At 41.5% G+C, this 19959-nt stretch overlaps 1 protein-coding gene across 5 annotated transcripts in view; it reads right to left on the minus strand.

Moving 5' to 3' along the window:
- Nucleotides 1–19959, minus strand: part of LPIN1 (lipin 1) — an 84773-nt gene that overhangs the window by 27340 nt on the left and 37474 nt on the right. For 3 of the 5 annotated variants that reach the window (XM_043542254.1, XM_027825716.3, XM_043542255.1), the window contains exons 3-9: nucleotides 19118–19213; nucleotides 16761–17086; nucleotides 15562–15681; nucleotides 13700–13807; nucleotides 6801–6930; nucleotides 4582–4897; nucleotides 223–316 (exon numbers count right to left, since the gene is read on the minus strand). In XM_043542254.1, the coding sequence (XP_043398189.1) occupies nucleotides 223–316; nucleotides 4582–4897; nucleotides 6801–6930; nucleotides 13700–13807; nucleotides 15562–15681; nucleotides 16761–17086; nucleotides 19118–19213 (1190 nt within the window). The remainder of the gene's footprint in view (nucleotides 1–222; nucleotides 317–4581; nucleotides 4898–6800; nucleotides 6931–13699; nucleotides 13808–15561; nucleotides 15682–16760; nucleotides 17087–19117; nucleotides 19214–19959) is intronic. The other 2 variants (XM_043542256.1, XM_037894047.2) reach the window with 2 other exon arrangements.

Below are 19959 nucleotides of genomic sequence, written 5' to 3' on the forward strand. Positions count from 1 at the left end.
TATGAACAAGTATAGATCTGTTACAAAGTTTCAAGAATCCCATCTTTTCTCTGCATAATTTTAGGTATCCTTCCCAACATCCTTTTTTGACCTAGACTCTCATTTAGCTGAATGTTACTTACAGCCAGTATTCCTACAACCTTGGCACGAGACCTGCTAAGAATCTGATGGGAGAAGATGGAGATTTAACTAATATAGTCTAATCCAAATAAATAGTTATACTTTTTGGGGAAATAAAGCGCAGCAGCTTCTGGATCCATGTCGGTGAGGTCATCTAAATAGACACCATCAGCACCAAGATGCCGGCTTCGTTTATCTGTCAAACACAGAGTAAATAAATAATAAATTGGTGTCTTCCAAATACACAACAAGAATTAAAAAAAACTTACATCTTAAGGAGCTATAAAGCACATAAAGCATGTGCACACAATTCATAGTTAAAAGAAAAAAGGATTATTTACAATGAGACAAAACTGCAAGGCCAAAAGTTTCACAACTGGCCACTGATTTTCTATGCCTTAGTGAGACACCAAAAGGCTGATTTTCAGAGGTACTGAGCACCCACAATTCCAACTGAAGTCAATGCCGGCTACGCGTGATGTCTCATTGGGTTACCTAACCTGGATATCTCTTTTCGATACCTAACAAGTGAGGGACCAAAAGAAACTTTACAATGGTGTGGTTTTGCTGGAAGAGGACTTATTTAAGTTAAGCACTAATGTTGACACAAGGACAAATGGATACAAACTGGACATCAACAAGTTTAGGCTTGAAATTAGATTAAGGTTTCTAACCATCAGAGGAGTGAAGGTCTGGAGCAACCTTCCAAGGAGCACAGGGGGCGCAAAAAAATCTAACTGGCTTCAAGACTGAGCTTGATAAGTTTATGGAGGGGATGGAATGGTGAGGTTGCTTACAATGGCCTGTGTCTCATCTGTGACTGCTAATAGCAAATATCTCCAACGGCTGGAGATGGGATACTAGATGAGGAGGGCTCTGCGTTACTACAGAGAATTTTTTCCCTGGCTGGTGGGTCTAGCTGACATGCTCAGGGTCTAACTGATCACCATATTTGGAGAGGGAAGGAATTTTCCCCCAGGTCAGAATGGCAGAGACCCTAGAGGACTCCTTGTACCTTCTTCTGCAGCATGGGACACGGGTCACTTGCTGGTTTAAACTAGTGTAAATGGTGGATTCGCTGTAATTTAAAGTCTTTAAATTATGATGTGAGGATTTCGGTAACTCAGCCAGAGGTTATGAGTCTATTACAAGAGTGGGTGGATGAAGTTCTGTGACCTGCAATGTGCAGGAGGCTAGACCAGATGATCACGATCGTCCCTTCTGGCCTTAAATTCTAACAGCCTATCTTAGGTACTTATATGGCCCCCATCACCATGTTATCTGAGCAGGTCACACACTCTAATATATTTAGACTCAGAACATCCCTGTCCAGGTAGAAGTGCTATTGTTCACATTTTTCAGATGGGAAACTGAGGCACGGAGCTGCTAAGTGACTTGTTCCTTGTGACAAAGGGCAGGGACTGGAACACAGGTCTCCCAAGTCCTAGGTCAGTGACATGGCCACTGAACCATCTTTGCTTTCCTGCTGTAGCCACTTCTATAAGAGTGACTGCACAGAGGGTGAAATCCTGAGAGTCTTACTCAGAGCTGTGACCACCAGTTTGCATCCTTTACTCAAAACACACAATTCACTCCCTGAATTTCTGACGACTAATCAAAGGAAGGCAAGTGAAGGACCACAAATGATTGCATACTCGATGGAACACCTCAATCTTACCTTCACAGACACGGAACCCCTGGGGAACTGGTTGAGAAATGTATCTGTAATAATGTCTGCTCATGTAAAGACTCCAGCACCCTGGAGAATTTGGGGTCTACCAAAATACATATTATGAATGTGTAAACTTCACATGGAGATTATATCCCTTATCAGAAAACAATCTAGCATCATCTTTGGAAATTAGAGAGGAATAAAATGGACACAGTTATATTCCAATTGAAGATTATGTGTATTCTGAACACAGCAGAAATTCATAGATTCATAGATTCATAGATATTTAGGTCAGAAGGGACCATTATGATCATCTAGTCTGACCTCCTGCACAACGCAGGCCACAGAATTTCACCCATCACTCCAAAGCCATGTTATCCCATCATACCATCTCCTCCATAAACTTATCGAGTTTAATCTTAAAGCAAGATAGATCTTTTGCCCCCACTACTTCCCTCGGAAGGCTATTCCAAAACTTCACTCCTCTGATGGTTAGAAACCTTCGTCTAATTTCTAATCTAAATTTCCTAGTGGCCAGTTTATATCCATTTGTTCTTGTGTCCACATTGGTACTGAGTTTAAATAATTCCTCTCCCTCTCTGGTATTTATCCCTCTGATATATTTATAGAGAGCAATCATATCTCCCCTCAACCTTCTTTTAGTTAGGCTAAACAAGCCAAGCTCCCTGAGTCTCCTTTCATAAGACAAGTTTTCCATTCCTCGGATCATCCTAGTAGCCCTTCTCTGTACCTGTTCCAGTTTGAATTCATCCTTCTTAAACATGGGAGACCAGAACTGCACACAGTACTCCAGGTGAGGTCTCACCAGTGCCTTATATAACAGTACTAAGACCTTCTTTTCCCTACTGGAAATACCTCTCCTGATGCATCCCAAGACGACATTAGCTTTTTTCACGGCCATATCACATTGGCAGCTCATAGTCATCCTATGATCAACCAATACTCCAAGGTCCTTTTCCTCCTCCGTTACTTCTAGTTGATGCGTCCCTAGCTTATAACTAAAATTCTTGTTATTAATCCCTAAATGCATGACCTTACACTTCTCACTATTAAATTTCATCCTATTCCTATTACTCCAGTTTACAAGGTCATCCAGATCCTCCTGTAGGGTATCCCTGTCCTTCTCTAAATTAGCAATACCTCCCAGCTTTGTATCATCTGCAAACTTTATTAGCACACTCCCACTTTTTGTGCCCAGGTCAGTAATAAAAAGATTAAATAAGATTGGTCCCAAAACCGATCCCTGAGGAACTCCACTGGTAACCTCCCTCCAACTTGACAGTTCACCTTTCAGTAGGACCCGTTGTAGTCTCCCCTTTAACCAATTCCCTATCCACCTTTCAATTTTCCTATTGATGCCCATCTTATCCAATTTAACTAATAATTCCCCATGTGGCACCGTATCAAACGCCTTACTAAAATCTAAGTAAATTAGATCCACTGCGTTTCCTTTATCTAAAAAATCTGTTACTTTCTCAAAGAAGGAGATCAGGTTGGTTTGGCATGATCTACCTTTTGTAAAACCATGTTGTATTTTGTCCCATTTACCATTGACTTCAATGTCCTTAACTACCTTCTCCTTCAAAATTTTTTCCAAGACCTTGCATACTACAGATGTCAAACTAACAGGCCTATAATTACTTGGATCACTTTTTTTCCCTTTCTTAAAAATAGGAACTATGTTAGCAATTCTCCAATCATACGGTACAACCCCTGAGTTTACAGATTCCTTAAAAATTCTTGCTAACGGGCTTGCAATTTCTTGTGCCAATTCTTTTAATATTCTTGGATGAAGATTATCTGGGCCCCCCGATTTAGTCCCATTAAGCTGTTTGAGTTTCGCTTCTACCTCAGATATGGTGATGTCTACCTCCATATCCTCATTCCCATTTATCATGCTACCATTATCCTTAAGATCCTCTTTAGTCTTATTAAAGACTGAGGCAAAGTATTTGTTTAGATATTGGGCCATGCCTAGATTATCCTTGACCTCCACTCCATCCTCAGTTTTTAGCGGTCCCACTTCCTCTTTCTTTGTTTTCTTCCTATTTATATGACTATAGAACCTTTTACTATTGGTTTTAATTCCCTTTGCAAGGTCCAACTCTACTTGACTTTTAGCCTGTCTCACTTTATCCCTACATATTCTGACCTCAATAAGGTAGCTTGCCTTACTGATCCCTCCCTTCTTCCACTCCCTATATGCTTTCTGCTTTTTCTTAATTACCTCTCTAAGATGCTTGCTCATCCAGCTTGGTCTACAACTACAATTCCTTGTGTGTGATTGGACCATTCTGCTTTGTGGTATGTGTGATGTTTAAGCAAAGGACATGTTGCAACTTTGCTTTGCGGCTGAGACATTCCACAAGCTAGCAGTGGCAAGGCTTAGCTGTAGGGCAGACTACTGGTACAGCTGAAAAGGAAACCTGTAGCTCAGACCACAAAATTCTGCAACCCGTGGGTTTGTAAAATAGGGAAGAATTTACTACAAGTTTTGCAGCGCTGCTTATCTGCACAGATCTGCTAAGTACAGTAACCAAGGAAGAAAATTATTTCTCTCGCTGTCATTCCAGCTCTCTTTTAAAAAAACCCACTCCACACATACATGCCCAACTGTTGTTTATGTTAAAAGGCATATTGCTCTCCTTTCAGTCTCTCCAGAAATGCTCTGATCTTATGGATTAGTTCATCTGGCTACAAAGTGCCTAATCACTGTGGGATCTTGGTGCAATATCATGTGCATGGATTTGCAGGAGCAACTGCTTTACCTTTCTTTCTAGAAGGGGAATCTATTTTGCTTGCTTGCTGGACTAAGCAAGCTGCAGCTTGTTTGATTTCTTCATTTGCAGGCAGTGATGGTGCAGCTGCTCCTAGAGTCTCTGTCTCTGGTTCATTTATCTCGGCTGGTGCTGGCTGGGAGTCATTTTCATTGGAAGCCGCAACAGCTGCCTGTCCAACGGCAGGTAAAGCAGTCAAGCTGCTTATCTCGTCTGCAGACTCACTTTGAATTACCCGAAAATGAGTGTTTTCCGAAGGATTTACATTCACCATGCTGGATTCCTTTGCCTTGAGTAGAGAAGTGGACTAGGAGAAAAAATGAACAGATCAGTATAATGAAAGCCCTTGAGAAAAAGAGAGAACCAGACACAAAATACAGGTTTCAGAGTAGTAGCCGTGTTAGTCTGTATTCACAAAAAGAAAAGGAGTACTTGTGGCACCTTAGAGACTAACAAATTTATTTGAGCATAAGCTTTCATGAGCTATAGCTCACTTCATTGGACACAAAATAGTCAGAGTTTAGCCTAGTCTATTCACACAAAGCTCTACTTTCCACTGCCCTGTTTGGTTTTGACTTCAATGGGAGGTGAAGGCATTCTGCATCTCCTAGGAAGCGGAATAGGGCCCGTAACACTTATCGTTTCCATGCCCACTGAAAGCTGATTCTCAAGTAAACCAGCTACAGCTGAAAATCTCAGTTAGTTGAATCACTCATTCTTAACAGCCCAATTAAATAGATGCTCTGTCTGCAGAACTGTTGATTTCAGAAGGGGAGCTGCACTCAGTGGCTACAACCCTGGGACTTTAGTGAACAAACACTTCTAATAAAAATGGTGGCTCCTAGTGATTCTCTGAGAAGCCATGCTCAGAACAACTCCTATTAGCCTGCCCAGGAGCTAAGCCCCGTTTTTCTTTACTTGGTAGTGCTGCTGCTTAGCAGAGCAGCTGCCAACAGACCACCCGGATCTTAGTTTGAGTCTTGATTATGATAACATTCAAGGCATACACACCGCAAGGCTGTCATGCCAGAGTCAGCCTATTGGTTAGAATATGCAACAGCTAGACATGCACCATCCGCTGCCATACCCCGAGTGCCAAACGCTGCATTTACTTCAGCGCTCACTCACTCTTATGCAGCTCTAATACTTTACATAAAATTCATAGTTGTGATCCATATGCTTACAAAGCCATAGTAAAGATGCCTCTTAGATGGATATATGGGTAACATTTTCAAAAACCTCTTAAGTGACTTTGGAACCTAAGTCTCATTGACTTTTAATGGGACGTAGGCTCCTAAGTCACTTAGGCACTTTTTTATTCTGCATCATCTGTCCATAGGGCAATTGTGGGACATAGCATTTTTGTACCTGGTTGTTTCAGTCACTGATGTCTCTCGCTATCTATAACCAAAGTTACAGGTGGGGCTATGAATTTCAAAATCAACTGGTGACTTTGGGTGCCCATCTGCAGATCCCTTGAAAGGGCCTGACTGTCAGAAGGTGGGTGCCCAGAACTTTCTGAAAATCAACTCCCTTTAACATATTTCAAGATGGGCACCCAAAATACCTAGTCACTTTTTTCATGAAAACTTGGCCAGGAATGTTCTCTATTTCAGTCAGTAACAAATATGAACAACATTAAGTACCTTTAATTCTGTACACAAAGCGTTTACATGCAAAGCCTTCCTCATTTAGCAGAAATGTTTGCGTACATAAATATTTCCTATCTAGGCCAAGCCCCTAACTTGCCATTTCTTCCCCTGCAATACTTTAAAGATCCAACCCTTCTACTCTGTTCCAACAGCTAAACTCTTGTCCAAGTTGTCATCATCTCCCATGTCAATCCGTGCAACCTCATCCTCTTGGACATTCATTCCAAAAGTCCACAATGCCCTCTCCAGCCCATCCCAACTGCAGCCTCTAAAGCGATCTTCCTAGCCCATCCATCAAATCGCATCACCATCCCCTTTTGAATTCCTTCATTGGCTCCCCCTTCTCTATCTCATTAGATATTAATTTCTTGTCCTCATCTTTCAAGACTCAACATAATTCAGCTCTTAACCCTGACTTTGATTTGCCTGTATGAAGTAAAAGCCTAAAATCAAACACGTATATCAGCTATGTGAAATATTGCACCTGCATGTACATGTGCCCTATTAACAATACACAGTAGATACTGGAAGGAATGAAACAGGAGTGATGTTTGATACCTTTGCAGCTTGAGGTAGTTCTCCCCAGGCCCAGTGCATTTGTGGGTTATTCTTCTGCATCCCCCTGTCCAAAGATTTACTGACTAATTCTGAATCGCTCTTAGGAGTGGGAGGGCGTGAACTTGAGGGACTGGAAAACAAAACAAAACAAAATGGTACTTATTAAACAGCTAAGTAAAAGCAAAGCATAGGCCAAGCTGCATTATGCAGCATTCTTGTTGTATGTTATCTGTATTACAACTGTCACCACAATATGCTAGGCACCTTCCAAACAGTCACTGACCCAAAGAGTTCAAAAATCTAAGGAGCTTAGCAGCAAATCAAAGATGTGGAAGAACGACAAACCATTTTCAAAATAACTATCTCAGACTGGCTCTCTGTGCACCCATTAATAGCTGTCAGCTTTTGATAGGCATCAGGGTCTTGAGGAGGAATTTGAAGGTGGTGGGGGTACAGACTAGTTCAGGGAGGGCATCCCATTCATAAAAACACATGGAAGAAATAGTGATAATTAGTAAATTACTACTCTGTGGCACCACCAATCATCTTTGTTTAATGCAATAAAGTCAGTCATCAGTAGTACAAATGGTCAAATCAGCCACTAATCAGTGATGGTTCATAGACTCTAAAGCCAGAAGGGATGACTCCGATCATCTAGTCTGACCTCCTGCATAGCACAAGCCCCTCAAATTTCATCCTGAATTCCTGCATCAAGCCTGTAACTTCAGGTTGAGCTAAAGCATATATTTTAAATACACATCCAACCTTGATTTAAAGACTTCAAGTGATGGAGAATCTACCACATCCCTGGGAAAGCTGTTCCCACAGTTAATTACCCTCACTATTAAAATGTGCTTTTTACTTCTAATCTGAATTTGTCATGACTATGACATTTCTTAACCTTTTCTTAGATCAACTAAACAGATACAGCTTCTTTAGTCTGACTGTTTTCAGATAACAATTACTTTGCACTAACACAATGGCAGATCTTAAAACTTGACAGTTTTCCCTCTGATAAATAGACAAGGTTACCTAATTATCTGCATTTTGCCGTTATAGTTTCCTGTGCTTGCTATAGGAAATACCTTAAACACTGCAAATGCTAAGTTCCTCCAGCTACAAGTAATTAGTTATTTAAGAAAATCAGCACATTTGTGGGTCCTTGCTGTAGAAAAAAAATTTCCTATTGATTTCCAAGCTCTTTACAATCATTAATCAATGCTCACCACAATCTCATCATTTTACAGATGGGAAGATTAAGATTTTTAAAGATATTTAGGTGCCTAAAGATGCAAACATGCATCTAGTGGGATTTTCATGGGAGTTATGCACCTATGTACTTTTGAAAATCCCACTGGGGCCCACATCCACAAAGATATTTAGGCTCCTAGCTTCCATTGATTAAGGCCCAGGTGTCTATCTGCATCTTTAGGCACCTAACTACCTTTGAAAATCTGTCCCTAAGTGACACAGTAACTTGCCCAAGGGAACACAGTAAATCAGTAGCTGGGTTAGGACTTGAGCCAGCAATCCTACTAATCCACCCTTGTCCCCCACCCAAAAAACCAAGAATGCATATTGTATCTACATATATATATATTCAGTATTTTGTTTTGTAAATGTCTGGCTTTGCCTAAATGCAATTTAGATATAATAAAACTTAAAAATGTAGAAGGCAAAAGATGTCCACATTCCGAAATTCTTTTCTATAGAGCTCCCCTTGTAGATTAACACACAAACACTAATGTCACTTTAAGAAGTGCATAAGAATTATAATTAGAATGTTTGGAATGTCTGGGCCTCTTAAATTAAGTGCTGTAATATCAAATCAGAAACATAAACATGCACCAGGAGGCAAAGGAGAAGAAAAATTGCATTTGCAAAAAAAAAAAAAAAAAAAAGATATTAAAGCATTCCTACTACTTAGATTGCTTGGAACATGATGCAAAGGTTAGTTTCCCATGCCATCTACAAATAGCAAGCTAGGGTTGGTGTTCTCACCATTCTGAGGTGAGCTGTCATTTCCTTAGAGTGAAATCTTCTGACCCTCTTCCTGCCCACAGAAGTCCCAAAACTACCATGATTCCATTGCACAAGGGCACTGGGAAGCAAAAAGCTACATAGTGCAGCTCTGCAACACACGGTGCCTTTGGAGCCATCGCAAAAAAAGACTTTAGGAGACTCCAAGGCTGAGAAAGAACGTGAGCAAATAATGCAAATGCACTGTCTCTTTGCAGCATACTACTACTGCTCTGCTTGGAAAGGATTTCCTCTTCCATGGATGTGCATAGTCTTTTTTGGGCCATAAGGTTACTCAGCTGAAGAGAGAACTCCTCCCCCCATGGGTAGGGATTGAGCCTGGCAGAATTCTATGAAAAATCACCAGGAATTTAAATACCCTGATCTGTGATGTGGGACTCCTCCTGCCTCAGCGCTTCCCCTGGGCTTACAATGAGAAACTCAAGGACTTTTTTCTTTACATATGATGTTCCCTTAATAATGTTAAACCGCTCCTCCCACTGACCAACACCTCTCTGAAGTGACCCATGGTTTATTAATGAAGGCACTAGCTATGTTTATGAGCTCATATGTGTATACTTCTGCCTTCACACCTCATGTATATTTCTGCCATGCTGTGGCTGCTTAAGACAGTGTTCACTGCACATAGCTACGATCAAAATCAATTTTGACAAAGAACTAACAAAGCTCATGATCACATTGCACATTGTCTTCAAAGATTTTTGTTTTGTTTTTTACTGAGTTGGGACAAATTAAGTGCCAGAGCAATGGAAGAGTTTTGCATGCTTCAATCAGGGATGAGCTGGACTTATTCAAGATCAAGACCCTGTAAGACTGGTAATCTAGTGATTGTGTTCTGCCATGGAGGAGACCTTCTAGGTTCATTTCCCACTTCTAATTTTTTGCTCTGTGGCTTTGAAGGAGTCGGGAATATTCTTCAGGTAATGTACTAAACTCCTGAGGAAGGCATGTCTTGCATGAGTCAGTAGCCTCAAGAATATTAATGGCTCCCAAAGGAATCCCGGTCATGTTTTAAAAAATGGTGATCATGACATGAACCTCAAGGCTAGGAGGTATATGTCAGAAGGGAAAGAAATAAATGGAAGGGTGGGATGTCAGTGGGAGAGGGGCGGAGATTAGAGAATGATGTTGAAGACTATGGGGAGGATAAATTATAATCCCATAAAACAGACTGAATTTAGCCAGAAGAAACTGTTACAGAATCTATGTAAAAAATACTATGCTCTTTCAGGCAAAGGGAACCATATAGTATGATCTGAACTTCATTAACGGAGTAAGTATTTGGAGAAGACTGAGAGTTCTCAAAATAGTCCACTTACCATCACAGCACGGTGATGTGCACCGACAGGTCAGGCAGTATAGCAAACGTGGGAAATTCCTCTGGCATACAATAAACACTAGTGAAATTATTATTATCTTTGACATTTATTATGTGCACTGCAGTAGTGGCATGAAGGCAGGACCCTAACATGCTAGGTGCTGTGCTAACAGATATCAAAATAGAGTCTCGGCCTGAAGCTCTTACTATCTAAGCTGTGATAAGAGGTGGGGGATACGACAAACAGATGAAGAGACCACCAGGAAACAGTGTGATGGTTGTGTACAGGGGAATAAGCAGCATTCACAGCACACAAGCTGGCTGATCAAATGCTAAAAGGAGCTGATGTTATCTATCTGTTTCTCGCTGACACAGAAAAGATGCATTTGAGCACAGGAGGGAGGTGTTTTTGATTATTTAAAGTGGTGTTGTGCTTGGAAAAACGACACTGTAAAACGGCATTGAGAGCTTCCATCTTTATAACCACCAACCCGGCAAAGACTGCCTGAGATATGAGATTCAAACTAGGCTCTTTCCTTCTCTCAAATCATCATCAGTAATAAAAGTTCTATAGGCTGAATTAGGCCCTGTTATCACTGGGCAACCCCACTGTTTTCCAATTAAGCCCTTGGTGAGACTTGTGAAATTCCATTGTCTTCAATTAGTTATTACAGATTAAACCATGATTGAATCATATCCAGCATTCTGTTGATGTTACACAAGAAGGAATGGAAACCTTACTTTAGTCACTGTCATGTCAGCATCCTTTCGTCTACGAGAGACAGTGGGAATTGCCGTCTATGATGTAGATGGTTTGCAATGTCTCATGTGACTGAATAGTCCAATCCAAGATTTGCAAGATCTTTGGCAGTTATTGCAAATGTATGTATCTTGATTGGGAGCTGCTTGCTTCTTACAGGCTCTTTTGTCTTCAAGCTGTAGGAGCCAGCTTCTGTCATGGACTTTGATACCCTGATGGAGACGATGGTGCCACTTTTTATGATCACTTGCCAAGATTTCCCATTGGTCAGGATTAATTCCAAATTCCTTTCTCTCTCGCTTGCATTTGTCTTCGTAGTGAAGCTTGGGATGTCCTGTTGTTCTTGTTCCCTCTGATAGCTCCCCATATATCATGTCCTTGGGTATGCATCCGTCTTCCAACCTACTCAGATGGCCCAGCCAGCGCAGTCATCTTTGTTGAGTAGGGCTGTCACAGCTGGTAAATTTGCCCTTTGAAGAACCTCTGTGTTGGTGACTTTATCCTGCCATTTGGTGCTGAGTATGCAGCATAAACAGCATAGGTGGAAACTGTTTAACCTTTTCTCCTGATGAGCATAAGTTGTCCATGTTTCCCCACCATACATGAGAGTGCTGAGGATACAAGCTTGGTACACTAGCATTTTGGTCTTGATCGTAAGCTTTGAGTTGTTCCACGCTCTTAGATAGTCTGCCAAAGGTGATGGCAGCCTCTCCAATGCGAACATTTAGTTCTTCATCCAGTAAGAGGTTGGTGGTCACTGTAGAACCTAAATAGCTGGACTTTCGGACTACTTCTAGCTGGTTTGCATTTAAGGTGATGGAAGGATCTTGTGGAGCTACCTGTCCTAATACAACAGTTTTCTTAATACTGATGGTGAGAATAAATACCTGATAAGCACTTGAAAGGTGGCCCATGATTTCCCGTAGTAGATCTTCATCATGGGCTATGCGGGCAGCATCATCAGTGAATAGAAGTTCCCTTATTAGCACCTTTTTGACGTTGGTCTTTGAGTTAAGTCATGATAGATTGAAGAGTTTCCCATCCGATCTTGTGTTGAGATACACTCCATCTTTCATGTACTTAAATGCACAGTTCAAAAGTACTGAGAAGAAGATTCCAAAGAGTGTAGGGGCAAGAACACATCCTTGCTTCACTCCGCTTTTCATCTCAAAGCTGTCTGAAGTGGACCCATCAAACTGGACAGTTGCTCTCATGTTGCTGTGGAATGAACATATAAGACATAACAGGGCTGGTGGGCATCCTATCTTTTCTAGTATTACAAATAGACCTGCTCTGCTGACTGTGTCGAATGCTTTGGTTAGGTCCACAAAGGCAATGTACAATGGTCAGTTTTGCCCTTGGAGTTGACTCAGAGAAAATATGTCTATAGTTGATCTTCCAGCCCTGAATCCGCACTGTGATTCAGGGTAGACACGATTCGCCAGCTGTTGTAGGTGCAATAAGACGACTTTTGGAAGTCAGAGCTATACACACAAGAAAGAAACATCACCAGCGAATCGCTGGACCAAATACAAACTCCACAGGTCACGCCAGAGCTAGATGTGGAGCCCCCTGTAGAAGAACTAAGCAAAGCCATTGATTTGCTATCAAGTGGCAAGAGTCCTGGAAAAGATGGCATCCCAGCAGAAATCCTCAAGTGTGGGAAAGACAACCTACTATGTATCTTCATCAGCTGTTATTTAAATGCTGGAAAGAGGTACCACAAGAGATGCATGATGCAAACATCATCACTCTGTATAACAATTAAAGTGAAAAGGGCAACCGTAACAGCTAAAGGGGTATCTCACTAGCTACTAAGTGTAGCAGGAAAAGCTTTCGCAAGTCATCTTTTAGTCACTAGAGTCAGCAGATATTACTCAAATGTCATATCCCTTGAATGTTATGCAATCTATCGTAGATACTTACTGTGGTGATAGGAGGATAAATGCACTGAAGATTGTGAGGTGCTCAGATACATGGTCCCCAACATCTCCGTGAGGTAAGGAGGTGCTATTATTCCCATTTTACAGATGGGGAATGGTGGTGCAGAGAGAGTAAGTGACTTGCCCATAGTTACATAAGAAGATGTAGCACAGTAGAGACTTCAATCTAGGTCTCCTATGTCCTCTGCTATTGTCTTATGCACTGGATCATCCTTCCTCTCTCTAGATGCTCTCTCCCGAACAGTCCAAAGTACAGAAGAGCTTCCACCCCCCACCCAAAGAATGAAGATCGGAGGACAAGAGAAAAAGGCTTCCTCACTCATGCCACTCCCTCTTTTGTCTGATTAAGCATCATCTTGTGCGGGGTTTTAGATTTTTCATTTTAAAATACTTTGGTATCACAGAGGGAAAGCAAACTCTGCAGGAAGGCCCTGTGTTCTGTGAAGTGGAAATGATTTTTGTTTTTAAACTACAGAAAGCCCGAAAGGAAATATCTGTATTAATTTCAATAGAACTACAGCAATTGACACCAGCCGAGGAGCTGGATCATTTGTCCTTGGATGTTTCCTTGGTCTTTTATTCCATTTTTCTAATCCTTTTTCTCATTATACTGATGTTATATTACCCATCATAGTGTAATGCAGGGCTTCTCTGTGCAACTTACCTACATTCAAAGCCCAGGTAGGAGGTAAGTAAAGGCAATTTTGCTATCTTGCATTTTCCTCCCAAGTGTCTAGGTTAGTAATAAGCAGCTTTGTAAGTTAGGCAAAATTTGCATATTGTTAATGCATTAAAGGATTAATCACACACCCCAAAAGGGGAAGAATAACTCCTCTACCTGTCTGTAGCAGGGAAGTGAGAGGATTGATGAGGACAAGAACTAGATAGGCCTCCATCTGCTGGAACAGTGAGATGGGAGGATGGCCCTGTGCAATCAAAAGGCTTACTGGATAGCACGGTATATTGAAAGAGAGAAAAACTGGGTGTCATTATTCAAAATAGGTGCTAATTAACACAAGCTCTTCAGGCACTCAAAGGCCATTTGAAAACAGGACTGTACATCTCAAGTTTTCAAAATCTAAGCATTGCAGTCTAGAAGCACAAAGGTAGCATACAGTTCAAACTAGCCACCACGTCTCCACACAGAAATAGACTTCACTGGAACCTCACTGTGACCTGCGGAAAGAGGACTTGTCTGACGTCAACTGAACAGCTTTGAGGCTGTTCCTCAGGAGGAAAAAATGCAGTCCAAATTGACACACTTTGATTCTAACGTATGCACACCCACACTGTGTGTACACAAAGAGTATTAAACAAGAAATGCTTAAGGAATATATGTATATAATATGCTGTATGTATATGTGTATTATCTATAATGAACATTCCATGTTATAGTCACCTTTGTCACTAAAGAAATAGTTTTTTGAAATAGACATAGGAAGCTTATTTTCTTGAATCATAAAGAATCTTGGTTTTTTACATATTAGGGCCCAATCTTGCAAGTCTTGGAAGGATCAGGCCCAAAGTAAAAAAAATATGGTTTGAGCGTTGGCCTGCTAAACCCAGGGTGTGAGTTCAATCCTTGAGGGGGCCATCTAGGGATGTGGGGCCAAAATTGGGGATTGTTCCTGCTTTGAGCAGGGGGTTGGACTAGATGACCTCCTGAGGTCCCTTCCAACCCTGATATTCTATGATTCGATGAAAATAGACTCATGACTAAATTCATTAAAGTCTTTCTGTGTAGCATGGATTCAACTTCCACTGAATGTTCAGCCCTCTCTATGGTAATTATACAAACCCATTGACATCAATGTTACTGCACATGTGAGTAAGTGCTGCAGGATTAGATCATTGTTTCTGGACAAATGAATTTTTGGTTTAGGGCAGCATGATTCCCAACTTCAAAGATCAGCACTGGGCATGTGACCAGATTAAGGCAACAAATATTCCACACAGCATACTCCACATCTGAAGACTGAAAGTGAGAGCAGAGTTGCCCTAAAGCTGTTGCATACTGTCTGAACTCAAATGTAGAGAGACAAGGTGGGTGAGGTAATATCTTTTATTGGACCAACTTCTGTTGGTGACAGAGACAAGCTTTCAAGCCACACAGAGCTCTTCTTCAGGTCTGGGAAAGGTTCTCCCAGCGTCACAGCTAAATGCAAATGTGACATTGGGAGTACCTTCCCCAGACCTGAAGAAGAGCTCTGTGTGGCTTGAAAGCTTGTCTCTGTCACCAACAAAAGTTGGTCCAATAAAAGATATTACCTCACCCACCTTGTCTCTCAAATATCATGGGACTGACACGGCTACAACTATACCACATATTCAACTGCAGAAGGTATTCATCTAGTAGTTGATAGTGATAATGCCTGACTCAACAAGACTTGAGAAGGCAGCAAGTAGGACTAAGGGCACGTCTTCACTGGCAACGTTTAACATGGCTTGTGTAGTCGCAGCCCACCTTCATGAGGGGAATCGCTCCCAGAGCTGGGAGCACGGCTCCCAGCGCTGGTGCACTATCTATACTGGCATGTTACAGGGCTGCAACTTGCAGCACTCGGGGGGGGGGGGGGGTGTTTTTTCACACCCCTGAGCAAGGAAGTTGCAGCGCTGTGAAGTGCCAGTTTAGACAAGCTCTAAGTGAGGAAGGGGAGATTGTTTAAAAAAAACTATATATTCTACTTCTATATACTGTACCTCTGAAGGGGTGACCACTCTCCATCTGAATGGGTGTATGGTACAGACTGCGAAAGCATACTGATTGCAGAAGCATTTATCTCAGACACTTCTTCACTAAACATATCTGTAACAGATATCCTGAGCACAAAAACAAACAAACGGGAAGTTAAAATAATGCCTGAATATTAATTTTCCTCATATCTCAGTTAATAGAATAATGGAGACATGTTCTAGTAAGAAGACATGCAGATGTTGGTACAAAATCAAATAGTGGGAGAAAACCACAGTCTCACTCATACCCTGTAGTTCCACAGATATCATTCTTCTGGTCACTTTGCTGTCAATTTCCTAGGTTAAAACTCATTCTCAGGACCAGATGCTCTTCAGCCATGTGTGCTGCTGGGCAGGGGAGGGGGGGAGCTGAAATCTGAAGAAGTGGAAGGGGGAAGCAATGACTCTGCTACATGCTACTCTCGCCCTCTGAATCCTCAACATCCCTTCTGTAGGCAGACTGTGGAAATGGGGCTTCTCTGGTTCAGAGTAGATGCATGGGGGGTGGGAAGTGCGTACAGTAGGAGGGGACAAATCTGAAGCAGCAATCACTGTACGTCACAAGCTTCCCTCCTATTCTGCCAGATTTCAAAGCAGAAAATGCACCCATGAGCTACTGTTGCTCTAAAACACAGGTAGGGAGAGGAAAACAAGGGAGAGCTAACTGCAGAGCTGAACAAAGGGGACCAAGAGAGGACCCACAGAGAGGTTGGCTCTCCATGCTTGTAACTCCAGGATCTATGGGGTTAGCACAATGATAGCTCCAGTAATTAGTGGATCTGGATATTCTGGATTAATGATCAGAATGTTTTTTATCCACTGTATGGACACAAAATATAGGTCAAATTCTCTGCTGGTATATATCAATGTAGGGGAGAAATGCTAATTTACACTAGCTGAGGCTCTGGTCCTGGGTATCTATTAGACTCCTGTACCTATACATTACCAGGGAGTAATAGCCAAACTAAAAATCGGTTTTCTCCATGTTGGTTTCAGATCAGAAGTCTCTTGGATTTCATAACTAGTTTTGAGGGCTTGGTTATTAATTCAGAAGGACATCTTTACACACACATCCAAAAAAACACCTGAGTCCCCTCTCTGTGCAATACATGCAAGAAACATTTAATCCTTTCAATCTGGCATTAGATCTGCATTATAAATGATACCTCATATTGTCCACAGGCTCATTCTCTTCCTCTGAACTAATCTGTATAGAAAACATTTCTTCATCTTCTGACGTGTCTTCTCTTTTTAAACTGTCCAGTTTATGGGTAGATTTCCTCCTCCTCTTCCTTCTTTTCTTCACAGAGACACAAATCGAGGAGCTTTCTATAGCAGACTGGGAAGCAAGACTGGGGATTGATACCTGTGAGGATCCAGTGGATTCCAGATTCTTCACCCTGTCTATCAAGTTCCTCTTCAGCTGTGATTCCATCAGAGCAGCTCCCTCTGATAGAATGGGGGATGTAGCGAGGTGGTAAGGAATTACCTCCTGAAGACAAAGAAATCAAAAACAGGGGATATATTATTCCCCCCCACAGTCAAAAATATAGGTCTAGTATCTCAGCCGAATGGTCTCTGTCCATTAACCCAACTGACTATCAAAACAACTCAGGCCCAGAGTGCCCCTTCCCCATGTGGGCTCTCTAGGCTTCAAGCCAGGGGGAACTGTTTTCAAGGTGGCAGCTCCTAGAGGAAGCAAGGGAGGGTACCTGCACTAAGGGGTTCTTCTATATAGCTAATACTAGCCCATCAGTAGCTCTAGTCTCTAGCCAGTTGATACTAGATATAGGCCAGAACCAGAAGACTGGGTCCAAACAACATAGAATTTTGGAGTAAGTCTGATCCATCTTAATGGCTCAGCACCCTCTGTCTCTCTAATGGACCTGAACCAGAATCCTAGATCCAAACCTCCGCAGACTCTGCTCTGGATCCATACCCAAAGCTTGTGGTTCAGGCCCATCTCAAATGTTAACACATCAGAATAGAGACATTGGGCTAGACTGTGCCAGGCCCCAGCATGGATGCAAGGAGAGGCCTGAGAAGCCTCCCCACACTGTCCCACCCAGAGGCACAATTACTGTCCCTACACTCCCTGAACACAGAGACTGTTTCTGCCGTGTGCCCCAACAAGCTGTAGTCTCCCTGCAGGGCTAAAGGAGGGCAGGAAGGGAGGAGGCAGAGCCACACCCACCCAACAAAAGGCTCATGGAACTACCCAGGTGCACAGCGGAGCATATGCTGCACCCTGGAAGGTACATTCACTTCCACACTCAGTTAGGGCTCTGCTTTGTAACACAATTGTTCCTTTCGCTTTTCACACAATTTGAACATAAAGTAGGTGACTGCTTAGGTTCCAATTGAATGGGAGCTTCGCAGGCACTGTGCACATCCCAGGGCAGAATTCAGTGCTTATTAAGTGATGGAACCACTATTTCTTAAGGGAAGATTCATAACTTATGTCCTGGTCATGCCCCCGTGATCTGCGTGCAGATCACACCACTCTCAGGAAACAGTAGGCTAGTAACCTCTGTATCAGTGACAGGTATGACTTGAATCACACAATGTCAAGATTTCATGGAGACCAGAAATTTCCCAAAGATTCTGTTTTTGAGGTGGTTATATACACTAAATAATATAATATACGCACCCCAGTTTATTCTGTATTTTATCTAAAACACATGTGGAAAGTTTCCTAGCAATTTTCTTTATCTGGAAATGATTGCTACCATCTAACATATTTAGATGTAAAGACATGGGGAGAAAGATTGCTCATGGATGCAATTCTTAACTGAAGTTAATGGGACTGAACTGGTGCATCAGGGTTTAAAATTTTTCTCATGCTGGAGAATCAAAACAATTGTTGCATACTCCTAAAGCAAATACCTTTAAAAGGTTTCCCCTTCTCTACCTTGTGGGAAGTGTCATCAACATTAGTGTGGGCCTCATTTAAACTGCATAGCCGTTAATCACAGAGTCTCACAACAGGAGTTCTAATTTAAGTAGTATTCAGTGTGAGTAATGGGTGCAGAATCATACCTTTAATGAGTAACGAACACTTTAAGACCAAATGTTTAAAAGGACACATGCACTTTTGCATAAGCACAATGCTCAGTGCACACACACACAAATCAGAGATTTGTGCAAGCATAGGCCTAGGCAGTGTAAATCACTGATTTACAAGTGTGCATTAGGCAATGTATTTGCAGATATTTGGAGTGTGTTAAAGTGGGTGTATTTTTGTACCTGTGTGAGCATACACACACACACACATATATATATATTTTGGCCATACTTATTATTTGACAATGGGCTATGCCAAGCTGTCAAAATTTAAACCTGAAATGCTAATTTAATCCAGTACCAAACTCCTCTATGAGTAGCTGTGCATTTTTCTATCAGAATGATATAGTTACACATACACTAGATAGAGGCATATTTTTAAACAAAAGCCCTAAATTCAAAATCGCTGCCAGTGTATGCACCAGAATTTTGACAAATGAAAATTATCTTTGGACATTACCTGACCATTGTCCATTTCCTGTACAAAAAATGCCTCTCCGTTGTCCCCTAGTTTCATGTGCAAATCTACAGATTCTCCATTAATTTCTATGTCAACCTTGGGGGAAAAAACAAAACAATAAAAATAAAGTAATCTTAGGTACAGAGGAACTGCCATATCAAGTCCATCTATTGCTCTACCCTGTCCCGGACATTGGTCAGATGCTTCAGAGGAAGGTGAAAGAAATCTATAGTAAATAATTATGGGGAAAGCTGCCTATTGGGGTAGTATCTTGCTAACCTCTGCTAGATAATGGTTGACTTGCACCCTGAATCATGAAGGTTTTTATCCCATATTAAAAAAATTCTGTATTTTATCTAATGTAACTGTAGATGTTGCATTAGCCACATAAATTTCTAATCTCTTTTAAATCCTACTGAGCTCTTGACCTCAGTGATATCTTGTCATCAGAAAGTATCACAGACAAATTGTACATTGAGTGAAAATGTATTTCCTTTTATCAGTTGTAAATGTATTGCCTTTCAAGTTCATTAAATGCCCCCTGTCCTGCCACTATGATAAAGGAGAAATAGGAAAACCTGATTTGCCATCTCCATACCATTCATTGTTGTTTAATCACTGTCATATCCCCTTTCTAAATAGCCCCAATCTTTTCAATCTCTCCTCCATGCCAGAAGTATCTCTATGCCTCTAATCATTTCAGTCAACCATTCTATTTGTTATATCATTTTTGAGATTAGGGTGACCACAACAGAACACAGTATTTCAGGCCAGGGCGCCCAACTGATTTACATAAAGGCATTATCCAATATTATTTTCTACCCACTCTTTATACACATTTT

The sequence above is a fragment of the Chelonia mydas genome, chromosome 3 (genome assembly GCF_015237465.2).
Source record: "Chelonia mydas isolate rCheMyd1 chromosome 3, rCheMyd1.pri.v2, whole genome shotgun sequence".
Lineage (NCBI taxonomy): Eukaryota > Metazoa > Chordata > Testudines > Cheloniidae > Chelonia > Chelonia mydas.